At 43.6% G+C, this 15,475-nt stretch overlaps 3 protein-coding genes across 19 annotated transcripts in view; all 3 read right to left on the bottom strand.

Moving 5' to 3' along the window:
- LOC115173577 (protocadherin alpha-C2) overlaps positions 1 to 15,475 on the bottom strand; it is a 231,451-nt gene that overhangs the window by 91,296 nt on the left and 124,680 nt on the right. Inside the window, exon 1 of one of the 17 annotated variants that reach the window (XM_029731903.1) lies at positions 12,882 to 15,317. The exons of 15 other annotated variants lie outside the window; for them this stretch is intronic. In XM_029731903.1, coding sequence (XP_029587763.1) covers positions 12,882 to 15,260 — 2,379 coding nt within the window. In that variant the 5' untranslated portion in view covers positions 15,261 to 15,317. Of the gene's footprint in view, positions 1 to 3,659; positions 6,243 to 12,881; positions 15,318 to 15,475 lie in introns of those variants that run through there. One more of the 17 variants, XM_029731894.1, reaches the window with a different exon arrangement.
- Positions 6,699 to 9,235, bottom strand: LOC115163743 (protocadherin alpha-4-like). Its single transcript, XM_029715904.1, has one exon. The coding sequence runs from the start codon at positions 9,099 to 9,101 to the stop codon at positions 6,699 to 6,701; it is 2,403 nt and encodes an 800-aa protein (XP_029571764.1). The 5' UTR covers positions 9,102 to 9,235.
- On the bottom strand, positions 9,286 to 12,362 carry LOC115163735 (protocadherin alpha-8-like). The gene is made up of 2 exons (XM_029715891.1): positions 9,800 to 12,362; positions 9,286 to 9,375 (listed from the first exon to the last, which is right to left on the bottom strand). Exons 1-2 carry the CDS (start codon positions 12,179 to 12,181, stop codon positions 9,286 to 9,288), a joined length of 2,472 nt encoding a protein of 823 aa, XP_029571751.1. The 5' UTR covers positions 12,182 to 12,362.

Below are 15,475 nucleotides of genomic sequence, written 5' to 3'. Positions count from 1 at the left end.
TAAGACCAGCTCCCGTCGGGGTGTGTGGTGATCATTGGGGCGCTGTACCTTTTGAAACTGTCGTCTGTCCTGTGGCATTTTACAGCGATTAAACTGATGAGGCTCAGTAAAAATATCACTGACACCGAGGCAATGGCGATCAGCAAATACAAGTTTAAATCAGAGAAGCTCTCCTCCTTTCTCGGTACGTTTCTGTATTGAGTCTGGATTTCACCTGTACTTTCAACCACCACTACATCAATAGACACAGTCGCTGACAGTGAGGGTTCTCCGTTATCAGAAACCACCACGACCAACGGGTGGGTTTTCAGGTCATTGTCACTCATTCGCCTCTTAGTCCTTAGTTCCCCGGTGCTGGTTCCGATTCGGAAGAGGTTGGATCCCTTGGGCTCAGAGATGTGATAAGAAAGCAGCGCATTGTAGCCGGAGTCGGTGTCTACCGCCCTGATCTTGGCTACAAAGTAGCCCGCTTCAGCAGAATAGGGAATGTTCTCAGAGTTAACGGAGCCGTGATCAGAATAGGGCGCGAGAATCCCAGGTCTGTTGTCATTCTCATCCAGGATAAAAACGTTCACAGTCACGTTGCTACTGAGAGGAGGAACACCAGAGTCTGTGGCCTGAACTTTAAAATGGAAAGTTTGTATCTCCTCATAGTTAAAAGACTGAAGACTGACTATATCTCCTGTATCTGAGTTTATATTGACCATTGTAGACAGCGGTACTGAGTTGCTGTTACTATCTAAGAATGAGTAGGTCACATGACTATTTTCACTGACGTCAACATCAACTGCAGACACGGTTTTAATGACGTCTCCTATCGGACTGTTCTCTTTAACATAAATATTAATAACGGGCTCTGAGAAGCGAGGAGCGTTGTCATTCACATCAGAAACGTGCACAGTAATAACGCTGGTGCTGGAGAGAGGCGGGGTGCCTTCATCCGTAGCTGTGATGGTGACATTATACTGAGAAACTCTCTCTCTGTCAAGAGGCCCGTCTACTACTAACGAATAATAGTTTTTATAGTTTGTCTCCAATTTAAAAGGGACTTTATTCTCAACTTCACAATGTACAACCCCGTTTTTGCCACCATCTTTATCTAGGACTGACACGAGAGAAATGGCAGTGCCCACCTTTGCGTTCTCCTTCACTGTGTCTAAGAGTGACGTCACAGTGATCTCAGGGGCATTGTCGTTGAGGTCCACCACTTCTACCAGCACTTTACAATGCGCTGCATTCGGGGGCTGGCCTCTGTCACTTGCCTCTACACGGATCTCAAACGCCTTTCTTTCCTCAAAGTCAATATTGCTTTTTACTGTTATAACGCCAGAGTTGGGGTCAATTTCGAATATATCTAGAATACGGTCTTGATCTTTATTCCTAAGAGAGTAGACAATCTCACTATTTGTACCTTCATCAGCATCAGTCGCGTTCACAGTGAATACCGTTGTTCCTATGAGCACATTCTCGGGAATTGTAGTCTTATACAAAGAGCTAGTAAATACCGGAAGGTTATCATTAATATCTAAAACATTAATTATAATCTGTGACGTACCAGACCTCTGTGGATTTCCTCCATCTACAGCGGTCAGTGTGAGCTGGATCACAGGCTGTTTCTCTCGGTCTAAAGCTTTCTGCAGCACCAACTCAGCAGACACACTACCTCCTCCATTGTGTATGTCAAGAGAGAAGTATTCATTAGGACTAAGCTTGTATGTGCTTACAGTATTCTTACCAACATCCAAATCAGAAGCCTCTGATAAAGTGAATTTAACTCCAGGTAAAGTGTTCTCAGCGACGTTTATAGTTTGTGATTTAGCACTAAACGACGGAGCGTTATCATTAACATCTACAATTATCATTTCTAAACGGTAAAGCTTCAACGGATTGTTGATAACGGCCTCTACGATGACTATACATTTCAGATCCTCCGCACATAGCTCCTCTCTGTCGATTCTCTCATTCACATAGAGAACACCAGTCTTTAGATTTACCTCGAAATACTTTCTCTTGGATCCGGTGACAATCTGAAACATACGCGACTCCAAATCCTGCACATTGAGGTTTAGATCCTTAGCGATATTTCCCACAGAAGTCCCCGGGTTTACCTCCTCTGAGACGGAGTAGGAGAGCTGCCCGGACACCGCTTCCCAGTAACACTCCAGCAGCACAAGCACTAAATACGTCACAATAGAGCTCCTTCTATTCGGTAAAGACATGATTCCATCGAAAGTGAGCTGATCATAGATCCAAAGAGAATATTATCCGTCAAACAATCAAAGCATCGAAAAATATACGTATCAAATTCAGCTTATTTTTTACACTTATGTGTACTCCGCTTCGACCAGTCTCCCTCTCGTCCTGCATCTCTTTGTTACAAAGCCCGGAGAAATCACTTCTCCCTCTGAAACTGGGAGGGGCCTCGAGACCAAATATAATATCTCAATGCCACGGTCAACAGTGACGCCAAGTGGTAAATGTACGAGCTTCAGAAAATCACATTAAAATACATGACACCCAGACACAAGCTAAGCATGATGACCATACTATTCTGAACAAAAATATAACCGCAACATGGAACAATTTCAAAGATGTTACTGATTTACAGTTCAGAAAATGAGTCAATTGAAATAAATTAATGAATGCCTAATTTATGGATTTCACATGATCGGACAGGGGTGCAGCCTGCAGCCATGGAGGGCATAGGCCCACTCACTCACTTCACAGCCAAGCCCACCCACTGGGGAGCCAGGCCCAGCCAAAAAAAACTCCTTAATCAACCCCGCCCCCCCCCCCCCCCCAAACCCCACCACCACCGCCCACAACCCAGACGATCCTGCAAGGGAAGAAGCCAGAAGTGGAGGTCCTGTGATGGCGTGGTTACATGTGGTTATATGGTTGTGAGGCGGGTTGGACATACTGCCAAATTCTCTAAAACGACACTGAAGGCAGCTTATGGTAGAGAAATTAACATTCAATTCTCTGAAGAAAGATGTGGTGGACATTCCTGTAGTCAGCATGCCAATTGCACATTCCCTCACAACTTTAGATGTCTGTGGCATTGTATTGTGTGACAAAATTGCACATTTTAAAGTGGCCGTTTATTGTCCCCAGCACAAGGTTCACCTATGTAATGATCGTGCTATTTAATCAGCTTCTTGATATGCCACACGTGTCAGGTGGATCGATTATCTTGACAAAGGAGAAATGCTCACTAACAAGGATGTAAACAAATTTGTGCACAACATTTTTGAGAAATAAGCTTTTTGTGCATATGGAACATTACTGGGATCTTTTGTTTCAGCTCATGAGACATGAGATCAACACTTTACTTGTTGCGTTTATATTTTTGTTCAGTGTATATCTGTGCTCTTGCGTAAGTTTAGTTCAAAAGCGGACAGGACAAAAACTGGTGGGTTTCAGCACCATGGACAGCGGACACATGATCCTCTAGATAGGGAGCGGATAGTGAACATGTTTGCAACTTGTTAAAGCAGTATGATCCCAAATATTTAACTGATTATTCAAAAGAGACAGCGAAAGCAAAGAACACCGTCATAGATAGACAATGGGAAGCACGCCAAAGCATACACATTTTTGGCAAAGGGATGATGGGATGGAAAGTGATTTCTGTGTGAAGTAAAACATTTATTTCTTACCTTGTCTTTGTTGGGTAATGTCTGAGTCCTGTTAAACGTGTCATTTCCATTAATACTGATCAGTTCTGCATCTGCAGGTGGATACGGCGCGGGGAAAACCACTACGTCACTCTTCAGTGTGTCTGAGCTGAAACACACGTCATACTGCTGAGTAGATTTAGAGTAAGACCAGCTCCCGTCAGGGTGTGTGGTGATCATTGGGGCGCTGTACCTTTTGAAACTGTCGTCCGTCCTGTGGCATTTTACAGCGATTAAACTGATGAGGCTCAGTAAAAATATCACTGACACCGAGGCAATGGCGATCAGCAAATACAAGTTTAAATCAGAGAAGCTCTCCTCCTTTCTCGGTACGTTTCTGTATTGAGTCTGGATTTCACCTGTACTTTCAACCACCACTACATCAATAGACACAGTCGCTGACAGTGAGGGTTCTCCGTTATCAGAAACCACCACGACCAACGGGTGGGTTTTCAGGTCATTGTCACTCATTCGCCTTTTAGTCCTTAGTTCCCCGGTGCTGGTTCCGATTCGGAAGAGGTTGGATCCCTTGGGCTCAGAGATGTGATAAGAAAGCAGCGCATTGTAGCCAGAGTCGGCGTCTACAGCCCTGATCTTGGCCACAAAGTAGCCCGCTTCAGCAGAATAGGGAATGTTCTCAGAGTTAACGGAGCCGTGATCAGAATAGGGCGCGAGAATCCCAGGACTGTTGTCATTCTCATCCAGGATAAAAACGTTCACAGTCACGTTGCTGCTGAGCGGAGGAACACCAGAGTCTGTGGCCTGAACTTTAAAATGGAACGTTTTTATCTCCTCATAGTTAAAAGACTGCAGACTGACTATATCTCCTGTATCTGAGTTTATATTGATTATTGTAGACAGCGGTACTGAGTTACTGTTCCTCTCTAAGAATGAGTAGGTCACATGACTATTGTCATTGACGTCAGCATCAACTGCAGACACTGTTTTAATGACGTCACCTATCGGACTGTTTTCTTTCACATAAACATTAATAACGGGTTCTGAGAAGCGAGGAGCGTTGTCATTCACGTCAGAAACGTGCACAGTAATAACGCTGGTGCTGGAGAGAGGCGGGGTGCCTTCATCCGTAGCTATGATGTTGACATTGTACTGAGAAGCCTGCTCTCTGTCAAGATACCCATCGACCACTAAAGAATAATAATTTTTATAGTTTGTCTCCAATTTAAAGGGGACTTTATTCTCAACTTCACAATGTACCAACCCATTTCTGCCACCATCTTTATCTAGGACTGACACGAGAGCAATTGCAGTGCCCACCTTGGCGTCCTCCTTCACTGTGTCTAAGAGTGACGTCACAGTGATCTCAGGGGCATTGTCGTTGAGGTCCACCACTTCTACCAGCACTTTACAGTGCGCTGCCATCGGGGGCTGGCCTCTGTCACTCGCCTGCGCACGGATCTCAAATGCAGTATGTTCTTCATAGTCAATTTTACCTTTAACTGTAATTGTCCCCGTTTTTGGCTCAATATCGAACATCTGGAGGATATGATCCTTCTCATTTTTGCTGATAGAATAAACAAGGTCACTATTCGTACCCTCATCAAAGTCTGTCGCATTTAAAGTTATGACAGTTGTTCCTATTGGTGTATTTTCAATCATACGTGTCTTGTACAACGACGTTGTGAAAACTGGAGCGTTGTCATTATTATCCAGAACATGAACTATTACTTCCAATGTACCTGACCTTGCTGGGTTTCCTCCATCTACAGCGGTCAGTGTGAGCTGGATAACAGGCTGTTTCTCTCGGTCTAAAGCTTTCTGCAGCACTAACTCAGCAGACACGCTCTCACCCCCTTTGTGCATCGCCAAGGAAAAATGCTGGCTAGGGCCCAGTTTGTATGTATTGAGAGCATTCTTTCCAACATCTACATCAGATGCGTCTAACAACGGAAATCGTACCCCTGGAAAAGTGTTTTCAGCAATGTCTATAGTTTGTGATTTCGCTCGGAAAGATGGAGCATTATCATTAACATCTAAAATATTCATTTCTACACGGTAGAGTTTCAACGGATTGTTGATAACGGCCTCTACACTGACTGTACATTTAGGAGCATTTGCACAAAGCTCCTCTCTGTCTATTCTCTCGTTCACATAGAGAACACCAGTCTTTAGATTTACCTCGAAATACTTTCTCTTGGACCCGGTGACAATCTGAAACATACGAGACTCCAACTCCTGGACATTGAGGTTTAGATCCTTAGCGATATTTCCCACAGAAGTCCCCGGGTTTACCTCCTCTGAGACGGAGTAGGAGAGCTGCCCGGACACCGCTTCCCAGTAACACTCCAGCAGCACAAGCACTAAATACGTCACAATAGAGCTCCTTCTATTCGGTAAAGACATGATTCCATCGAAGGTGCGCCAAGCATAGATCCAAAGATGCGAATATTTGTCAAACAATAAAAGCTTCGAGAAATATGTTTCCAATCCAGATTTTTTACACGGTAAACACTGATGTGGCTTCCGACCAGTCTCCGTCTCTCTCTCTCATCCTGCGTCTCTTTGTAACAAAGCCCCGAGAAATGTCCTCACCCTCTGAAACGGGGAGGGGCCTCAAGACACAAAATACAATATTTCAATGCCACGGTCAACAGTGACGCCACGTGGGGGAATTTACGCATCAATGTATGATGTTAGATTAACAAATGACATTACATTCCAGAAAACCCAGACACAAGCCAAGGCTGGTGATCATAATATCTGATTACAAGTGTAAGTTAATATGAGTAGCTCTAATAAATGTACTAAGCGCAATCACCTCATTAGCTCAAACACCAAGAAAAATACCATTATCCGTTTCAGCACCATTTACAGCACATTGACCTTTATATTTACAACGGGTAAATAACAAGCCATGTTTACAACTTACATAGGCAATTTTTACAACTTACATAAGACGTACATTAAAGAGCAAACGACAACACCATCAAAATACCTTAAAAAGCACAACAAAGCAGAGTAAATGCTCAGTAAATGACAGGAGAATAGAATATATATGTGCTAATTGAAAACATGATGTCTCACCTTGTCTTGGTTGGGTAATGTCTGAGTCCTGTCAAACGTGTCATTTCCATTAATACTGATCAGTTCTGCATCTGCAGGTGGATACGGCGCGGGGAAAACCACTACGTCACTCTTCAGTGTGTCTGAGCTGAAACACACGTCATACTGCTGAGTAGATTTAGAGTAAGACCAGCTCCCGTCTGGGTGTGTGGTGATCATTGGGGCGCTGTACCTTTTGAAACTGTCGTCTGTCCTGTGGCATTTTACAGCTATTAAACTGATGAGGCTCAGTAAAAATATCACTGACACCGAGGCAATGGCGATCAGCAAATACAAGTTTAAATCAGAGAAGCTCTCCTCCTTTCTCGGTACGTTTCTGTATTGAGTCTGGATTTCACCTGTACTTTCAACCACCACTACATCAATAGACACAGTCGCTGACAGTGAGGGTTCTCCGTTATCAGAAACCAACACGACGAACGGGTGGGTTTTCAGGTCATTGTCACTCATTCGCCTCTTAGTCCTTAGTTCCCCGGTGCTGGTTCCGATTCTGAAGAGGTTGGATCCCTTGGGCTCAGAGATGTGATAAGAAAGCAGCGCATTGTAGCCAGAGTCGGAGTCTACAGCCCTGATCTTAGCTACAAAGTAGCCCGCTTCAGCAGAATAGGGAATGTTCTCAGAGTTAACGGAGCCGTGATCAGAATAGGGCGCGAGAATCCCAGGTCTGTTGTCATTCTCATCCAGGATAAAAACGTTCACAGTCACGTTGCTGCTGAGCGGAGGAACACCAGAGTCTGTGGCCTTAACTTTAAACTGGAAAGTTTTTATCTCCTCATAGTTAAAAGACTGAAGGCTGACTATATCTCCTGTATCTGAGTTTATATTGACCATTGTAGACAGCGGTACTGAGTTACTGTTACTCTCTAAGAATGAGTAGGTCACATGACCATTTTCATTGACGTCAGCATCAACTGCAGACACGGTTTGAATGACATCTCCTATCGGACTATTCTCTTTAACATAAACATTAATAACTGGTTCTGAGAAGCGAGGAGCGTTGTCATTCACGTCAGAAACGTGTACAGTAATAACGGTGGTGCTGGAGAGAGGCGGGGTCCCTTCATCCGTAGCTGCGATGGTAACATTGTAATGAGACGCGCTCTCTCTGTCTAGAGGACCATTGACTACTAACGAATAGTAGTTTTTATAGTTTGTCTCCAATTTAAAAGGGACTTTATTCTTAACCTCACAATGTACCAACCCATTTTTTCCACCATCTTTATCTAGGACTGACACGAGAGCAATTGCAGTGCCCACCTTGGCGTCCTCCTTCACTGTGTCTAAGAGTGACGTCACAGTGATCTCAGGGGCATTGTCGTTTATGTCTAGTACTTCAATCAACAATTTGGAGTGTGATGTCATCGGAGAGTTGGCCCCATCACTTGCTTGAAGACGGATTTCAAAAGCTTTGTTTTCTTCAAAATCTATTTTTCTTTTGTTTGTAACAGTCCCCGTTTTTGTGTCCACTACAAAAATATCAGCAAAGTTGCCTTTTCCAAACTCGCTAAATGAAAAAAACACTTCACCATTTGGTCCTTCGTCTAAATCAGTAGCATTTAGTGTTATTATTGAGTTTCCAATCGGTACGTTTTCATAAACACTGGCTTTGTACAGCGATTTACTAAAAACAGGGGGGTTGTCGTTTATGTCCAACACATTAACTATAACAGCCATACTACCAGACCTCTGTGGATTTCCTCCATCTACAGCGGTCAGTGTGAGCTGGATCACAGGCTGTTTCTCTCGGTCTAAAGCTTTCTGCAGCACCAACTCAGCAGACACACTCTCTCCTCTGTGTGTAGCTAGAGAAAAATATTCATTGGGACTAAGCTTGTATGTACTAACAGTATTCTTACCAACATCCGCATCATGAGAGGATTTTAGGGGGAATTTAGCACCGGTTAACGTGTTTTCTGTTATATTGATATGTTGTGACCTCGTAGGAAAAGACGGGGAATTATCATTAACGTCTAGAATATGTATTTCTATTCGATAAAGCTTCAACGGATTGCTGATAACGGCCTCTACAAGGACTGTACATGTAAGATCCTCCGCACAGAGCTCCTCTCTGTCTATTCTCTCATTCACATAGAGAACACCAGTCTTTAGATTTACCTCGAAATACTTTCTCTTGGATCCGGTGACAATCTGAAACATACGAGACTCCAAATCCTGCACATTGAGGTTTAGATCCTTAGCGATATTTCCCACGGAAGTCCCCGGGTTTACCTCCTCTGAGACGGAGTAGGAGAGCTGCCCAGACACCGCTTCCCAGTAACACTCCAGCAGCACAAGCACTAAATACGTCACAATAGAGCTCCTTCTATTCGGTAAAAACATAATTCCATCGAAGGTGCGCCAAGCATAGATCCAAAGAGATGATTATCCTTCAATCAATCAAAGCATAAAACAATATATTCATCAAATCGAATTGAATTTCTACACGGTTAACACCGATGTCGCCTCCGACAACCGTATCTCTCTCGTTCTTCTTCTCTTTGTAACAAAGCCCCGAGAAATCTCCTCACCCTCTGAAGCTGGGAGGAGCCTCGAGACTCACATATAACATCTCAAAGCCACGGTCAACAGTGACGCCACGTGGTACCGGAACGAGCTTACAATAATAATTTAGAAAATGACATTATTCTGTGACACAAAGGCAAAACATGTGCATTTTAACAATAATATATCTGATAACTTCATTTAAGTTCCGCTCTACATGTCAGGGTCTACAAAATATAGGCATACAAAGACAAAAATATCTATTCGCTCTAGTAAACGACTAATGTTTGACCACGATGGGTTTCAGCACCATGGACAGTGCAACAAAGTTTGAATTTACAGCGGGTAAAAACCATGAAAAACTTATGAAAAACTTGTAAAGTAATTAAGAAGTCCATTATTCATTGAACATTCAGATGAGACAGTGAAGTAAATGTCACCGCCATCAAAACACTGGAGGAGCATAAAACAAGGAAAACATGTTCAGTAAATAATAGAAAATGATTACTATGTTTATAAAAAACGGTATTTCTTACCTTGTCTTTGTTGGGTAATGTCTGAGTCCTATCAAACGTGTCATTTCCATTAATACTGATCAGTTCTGCATCTGCAGGTGGATACGGCGCGGGGAAAACCACTACGTCACTCTTCAGTGTGTCTGAGCTGAAACACACGTCATACTGCTGAGTAGATTTAGAGTAAGACCAGCTCCCGTCGGGGTGTGTGGTGATCATTGGGGCGCTGTACCTTTTGAAACTGTCGTCTGTCCTGTGGCATTTTACAGCGATTAAACTGATGAGGCTCAGTAAAAATATCACTGACACCGAGGCAATGGCGATCAGCAAATACAAGTTTAAATCAGAGAAGCTCTCCTCCTTTCTCGGTACGTTTCTGTATTGAGTCTGGATTTCACCTGTACTTTCAACCACCACTACATCAATAGACACAGTCGCTGACAGTGAGGGTTCTCCGTTATCAGAAACCACCACGACCAACGGGTGGGTTTTCAGGTCATTGTCACTCATTCGCCTCTTAGTCCTTAGTTCCCCGGTGCTGGTTCCGATTCGGAAGAGGTTGGATCCCTTGGGCTCAGAGATGTGATAAGAAAGCAGCGCATTGTAGCCGGAGTCGGAGTCTACAGCCCTGATCTTGGCCACAAAGTAGCCCGCTTCAGCAGAATAGGGAATGTTCTCAGAGTTAACGGAGCCGTGATCAGAATAGGGCGCGAGAATCCCAGGTCTGTTGTCATTCTCATCCAGGATAAAAACGTTCACAGTCACGTTGCTGCTGAGCGGAGGAACACCAGAGTCTGTGGCCTGAACTTTAAAATGGAAAGTTTGTATCTCCTCATAGTTAAAAGACTGCAGGCTGACTGTATCTCCAGTGACTGAGTTTATATTGACCATTGTAGAAAGCAGCACTGAGTTGCTGTTACTATCTAAGAATGAGTAGGTCACATGACTATTTTCACTGACGTCAACATCAACTGCAGACACGGTTTTAATGACGTCACCTATCGGACTGTTCTCTTTAACATAAACATTAATAACGGGTTCTGAGAAGCGAGGAGCGTTGTCATTCACATCAGAAACCTCTACAGTAACAACGCTGGTGCTGGAGAGAGGCGGGGTCCCTTCATCCATAGCGATGATGGTGACATTATACTGAGAAACACTCTCTCTGTCAAGAGGCCCATCTACTACTAACGAATAATAGTTTTTATAGTTTGTCTCCAATTTAAAAGGGACTTTATTCTTAACATCACAATGGACAACTCCATTATTTCCACCATCTTTATCTAGGACTGACACGAGAGCAATTGCAGTGCCAATCTTAGCGTTCTCCTTCACTGTGTCTAAGAGTGACGTCACAGTGATCTCAGGGGCATTGTCGTTGAGGTCCACCACTTCTACCAGCACTTTACAATGCGCTGCCATCGGGGGCTGGCCTCTGTCACTCGCCTGAGCACGGATCTCAAAGGCAGGTATTTCCTCGAAGTCAATATTCCCTTTAACTGTAATGATACCTGTTTTAGAGTCTATTTGAAAAATATCTAAGAAATGGTCCTGCTCCTTGCTCCTAAGAGAGTACACAATTTCACTATTTGTACCTTCATCGACATCGGTGGCATTTAAAGTTATGATTGTTGTACCGAGGGGCACATTTTCCAAAATTCGAGTCTTATATAATGAATTAGTAAAAACTGGAGCGTTATCATTGTTATCCAGCACATTAATTATTATGTCTGAAGTACCAGACTTCGGAGGGTTTCCTCCATCTACAGCGGTCAGTGTGAGCTGGATCACAGGCTGTTTCTCTCGGTCTAAAGCTTTCTGCAGCACTAACTCAGCAGACACACTCTCTCCTCCTTTGTGTGTATCAAGCGAGAAGTATTCATTCGGACTAAGCTTGTATGAACTAACAGTGTTCTTACCCACATCAGCATCAGAGGCCTCTGACAGAGCGAATCTAAGTCCAGGTAATGTGCTCTCAGCAATGTCTAAAGTTTGAGAATGTATTCTAAAAGACGGATCATTATCATTAACGTCTAAAATATTAATTTCTACACGGTAAAGCTTCAACGGATTGTTTATAACGGCCTCTACACTGACTGTACATTTCGAAGCCTTCGCACAGAGCTCCTCTCTATCTATTCTCTCATTCACATAGAGAACACCAGTCTTTAGATTTACCTCGAAATACTTTCTCTTGGATCCGGTGACAATCTGAAACATACGAGACTCCAACTCCAGGACATTGAGGTTTAGATCCTTAGCGATATTTCCCACAGAAGTCCCCGGGTTTACCTCCTCTGAGACGGAGTAGGAGAGCTGCCCGGACACCGCTTCCCAGTAACACTCCAGCAGCACAAGCACTAAATACGTCACAATAGAGCGCCTTCTATTCGGTAAAGACATGATTCCATCGAACGTGAGCCAAGCATAGATCCAAAGAGACAATAATTATGCGTCAATTAATCAAAGCATCGAAAAATAATGTTTAAAATCCAGCTGAATATCTTTACAGTAAACGCTGATGTGGCTTCCGACCACTCCGTTTCTCTCTCGTCCTGGGTCTCTTTGTAACAAAGCCCTGAAAAGTCTTCCCACCCTTTGAATCTGGGAGGGGCCTCGAGACTCGAATATAATATCTCAATGCCATGGTCAATAGTGACGCCAGGTGGTGAATGCACAAGCATACACCTTCTCCGAATATCACAATGACACCCATCCAAACACAATATAAGCATGACGACGACACATTTATATGCTATTTCATATGAAAACGTCTGCTAAAATGTCTGCTAATTATAGCAACAAAAAAAACATATTCACAACATTACGTCAAATAACTGGCAAAATCACGCAGCGGAAGACCGTGAGGATTTTCAGCACCATGGACAGCACCCATGTGCTTCTCTTCACAGCGCGAGAACAGTAAAACATTTGAACTTTTACAGGCAGCATGATCGTTATTATTTCATTGAACACTCAAATGAGAAAGAAAGGTCTACGTCATACAAAGAAATTAAGAAGTATAAAAAAGACAGAAAAAAAGTATAATTAAAGGATATGAGACTAATTGATTTCTGGGTTAAGTGAAAACTATGTTCCTTACCTCGTCCTTGTTGGGTAATGTCTGAGTCCTGTTAAACGTGTCATTTCCATTAATACTGATCAGTTCTGCATCTGCAGGTGGATACGGCGCGGGGAAAACCACTACGTCACTCTTCAGTGTGTCTGAGCTGAAACACACGTCATACTGCTGAGTAGATTTAGAGTAAGACCAGCTCCCGTCAGGGTGTGTGGTGATCATTGGGGCGCTGTACCTTTTGAAACTGTCGTCTGTCCTGTGGCATTTTACAGCGATTAAACTGATGAGGCTCAGTAAAAATATCACTGACACCGAGGCAATGGCGATCAGCAAATACAGGTTTAAATCAGAGAAGCTCTCCTCCTTTCTCGGTACGTTTCTGTATTGAGTCTGGATTTCACCTGTACTTTCAACCACCACTACATCAATAGACACAGTCGCTGACAGTGAGGGTTCTCCGTTATCAGAAACCACCACGACCAACGGGTGGGTTTTCAGGTCATTGTCACTCATTCGCCTCTTAGTCCTTAGTTCCCCGGTGCTGGTTCCGATTCGGAAGAGGTTGGATCCCTTGGGCTCAGAGATGTGATAAGAAAGCAGCGCATTGTAGCCAGAGTCGGAGTCTACAGCCCTGATCTTGGCCACAAAGTAGCCCGCTTCAGCAGAATAGGGAATGTTCTCAGAGTTAACGGAGCCGTGATCAGAATAGGGCGCGAGAATCCCAGGTCTGTTGTCATTCTCATCCAGGATAAAAACGTTCACAGTCACGTTGCTGCTGAGCGGAGGAACACCAGAGTCTGTGGCCTTAACTTTAAACTGGAAAGTTTGTATCTCCTCATAGTTAAAAGACTGCAGGCTGACTATATCTCCTGTATCTGAGTTTATATTGACAATTGTAGACAGCGGTACTGAGTTGTTTTTACTCTCTAAGAATGAGTAGGTCACGTGACTATTTTCATTGACGTCAACATCAACTGCCAACACTGTTTTGATTATCTCGCCTATCGGACTGTTCTCTTTAACATAAACATTAATAACGGGTTCTGAGAAGCGAGGAGCGTTGTCATTCACATCAGAAACGTCTACAGTAACAACGCTGGTGCTGGAGAGAGGCGGGGTCCCTTCATCCGTAGCTGTGATGGTGACATTATACTGAGTAACACTCTCTCTGTCAAGAGGCCCATCTACAACTAACGAATAATAGTTTTTATAGTTTGTCTCCAATTTAAAAGGGACTTTATTCTTAACCTCACAACGTACAACTCCATTATTTCCACCATCTTTATCGAGAATAGACACGAGAGCAATTGCAGTGCCAACTTTGGCGTTCTCCTTCACTGTGTCTAAGAGTGACGTCACAGTGATCTCAGGGGCATTGTCGTTGAGATCCACCACTTCTACCAGCACTTTACAATGCGCTGCCATCGGGGGCTGGCCTCTGTCGCTCGCCTGGGCACGGATCTCAAAGGCAGGGTGTTCCTCAAAATCTATATTGCCTTTAATTGTTAAAGTCCCTGTATTTGGGTCAAGATGGAAAACATCTAGTACATGGTCTTGATCTTCTTTGTTCAGAGTATATACAATGTCACTGTTCGTTCCTTCATCTGGGTCTGTCGCGTTAAGAGTTAATAATGTTGTCCCAATGGGCACATTTTCCAAAATTCGAGTCTTATACAACGATTTTGTAAACACCGGGGTGTTGTCATTATTATCCAGCACGTGAATTATTATGTCTGAAGTACCAGACTTCGGAGGGTTTCCTCCATCTACAGCGGTCAGTGTGATCTGGATCACAGGCTGTTTCTCTCGGTCTAAAGCTTTCTGCAGCACCAACTCAGCAGACACACGCTCTCCTTTATGAACCGCTAAGGAAAAATATTCATTCGAACTAAGCTTGTATGTATTTATACCGTTCTTCCCCACATCAGCATCGTAGGCCAATAGTAGGGGGAATCTAACCCCAGGCAATGCGTTCTCTGCAATGTCTTTAATTTGTGATTTAGCACTGAAAGATGGAGCATTATCATTAACATCTAAAATGTTAATTTCTACACGGTAGAGTTTCAACGGATTGTTGATAACGGCCTCTACATTCACTGTACATTTCAGAACCTTCACACAGAGCTCCTCCCTGTCGATTCTCTCATTCACATAGAGAACACCAGTCTTTAGATTTACCTCGAAATACTTTCCCTTGGACCCGGTGACAATCTGAAACATACGCGACTCCAAATCCTGCACATTGAGGTTTAGATCCTTAGCGATATTTCCCACAGAAGTCCCCGGGTTTACCTCCTCTGAGACGGAGTAGGAGAGCTGCCCGGACACCGCTTCCCAGTAACACTCCAGCAGCACAAGCACTAAATACGTCACAATAGAGCTCCTTCTATTCGGTAAAGACATGATTCCATCGAAGGTGCGCCAAGCATAGATCCAAAGATGCGAATATTTGTCAAACAACCAAAGCTTCGAGAAATATGTTTCCAATCCAGATTTTTTAAACGGTAAACATTGATGTTGCCTCCGACCAGTCTCCGTCTCTCTCTCTCATTCTGCGTCTCTTTGTAACAAAGCCCCGATAAATGTCCTCACCCTCTGAAACGGGGAGGGGCCTCAAG

Source organism: Salmo trutta, chromosome 3, assembly GCF_901001165.1.
Source record: "Salmo trutta chromosome 3, fSalTru1.1, whole genome shotgun sequence".
NCBI classification, from domain to species: domain Eukaryota; kingdom Metazoa; phylum Chordata; class Actinopteri; order Salmoniformes; family Salmonidae; genus Salmo; species Salmo trutta.
Note: the sequence above shows the minus strand (reverse complement) of the source record. Positions and strands in the feature narration are given on the sequence as shown.

Coding starts and splice junctions, on each gene's coding strand:
- LOC115163735 (XM_029715891.1), bottom strand. CDS start 12,181: ATGTCTTTACCGAATAGAAGGCGCTCTATTGTGACGTATTTAGTGCTT. Junction 9,376..9,799: donor CATTACCCAACAAAGACAAG/GTAAGAAATACC, acceptor TATTATTGTAAG/CTCGTTCCGGTACCACGTGG.
- LOC115163743 (XM_029715904.1), bottom strand. CDS start 9,101: ATGTTTTTACCGAATAGAAGGAGCTCTATTGTGACGTATTTAGTGCTT.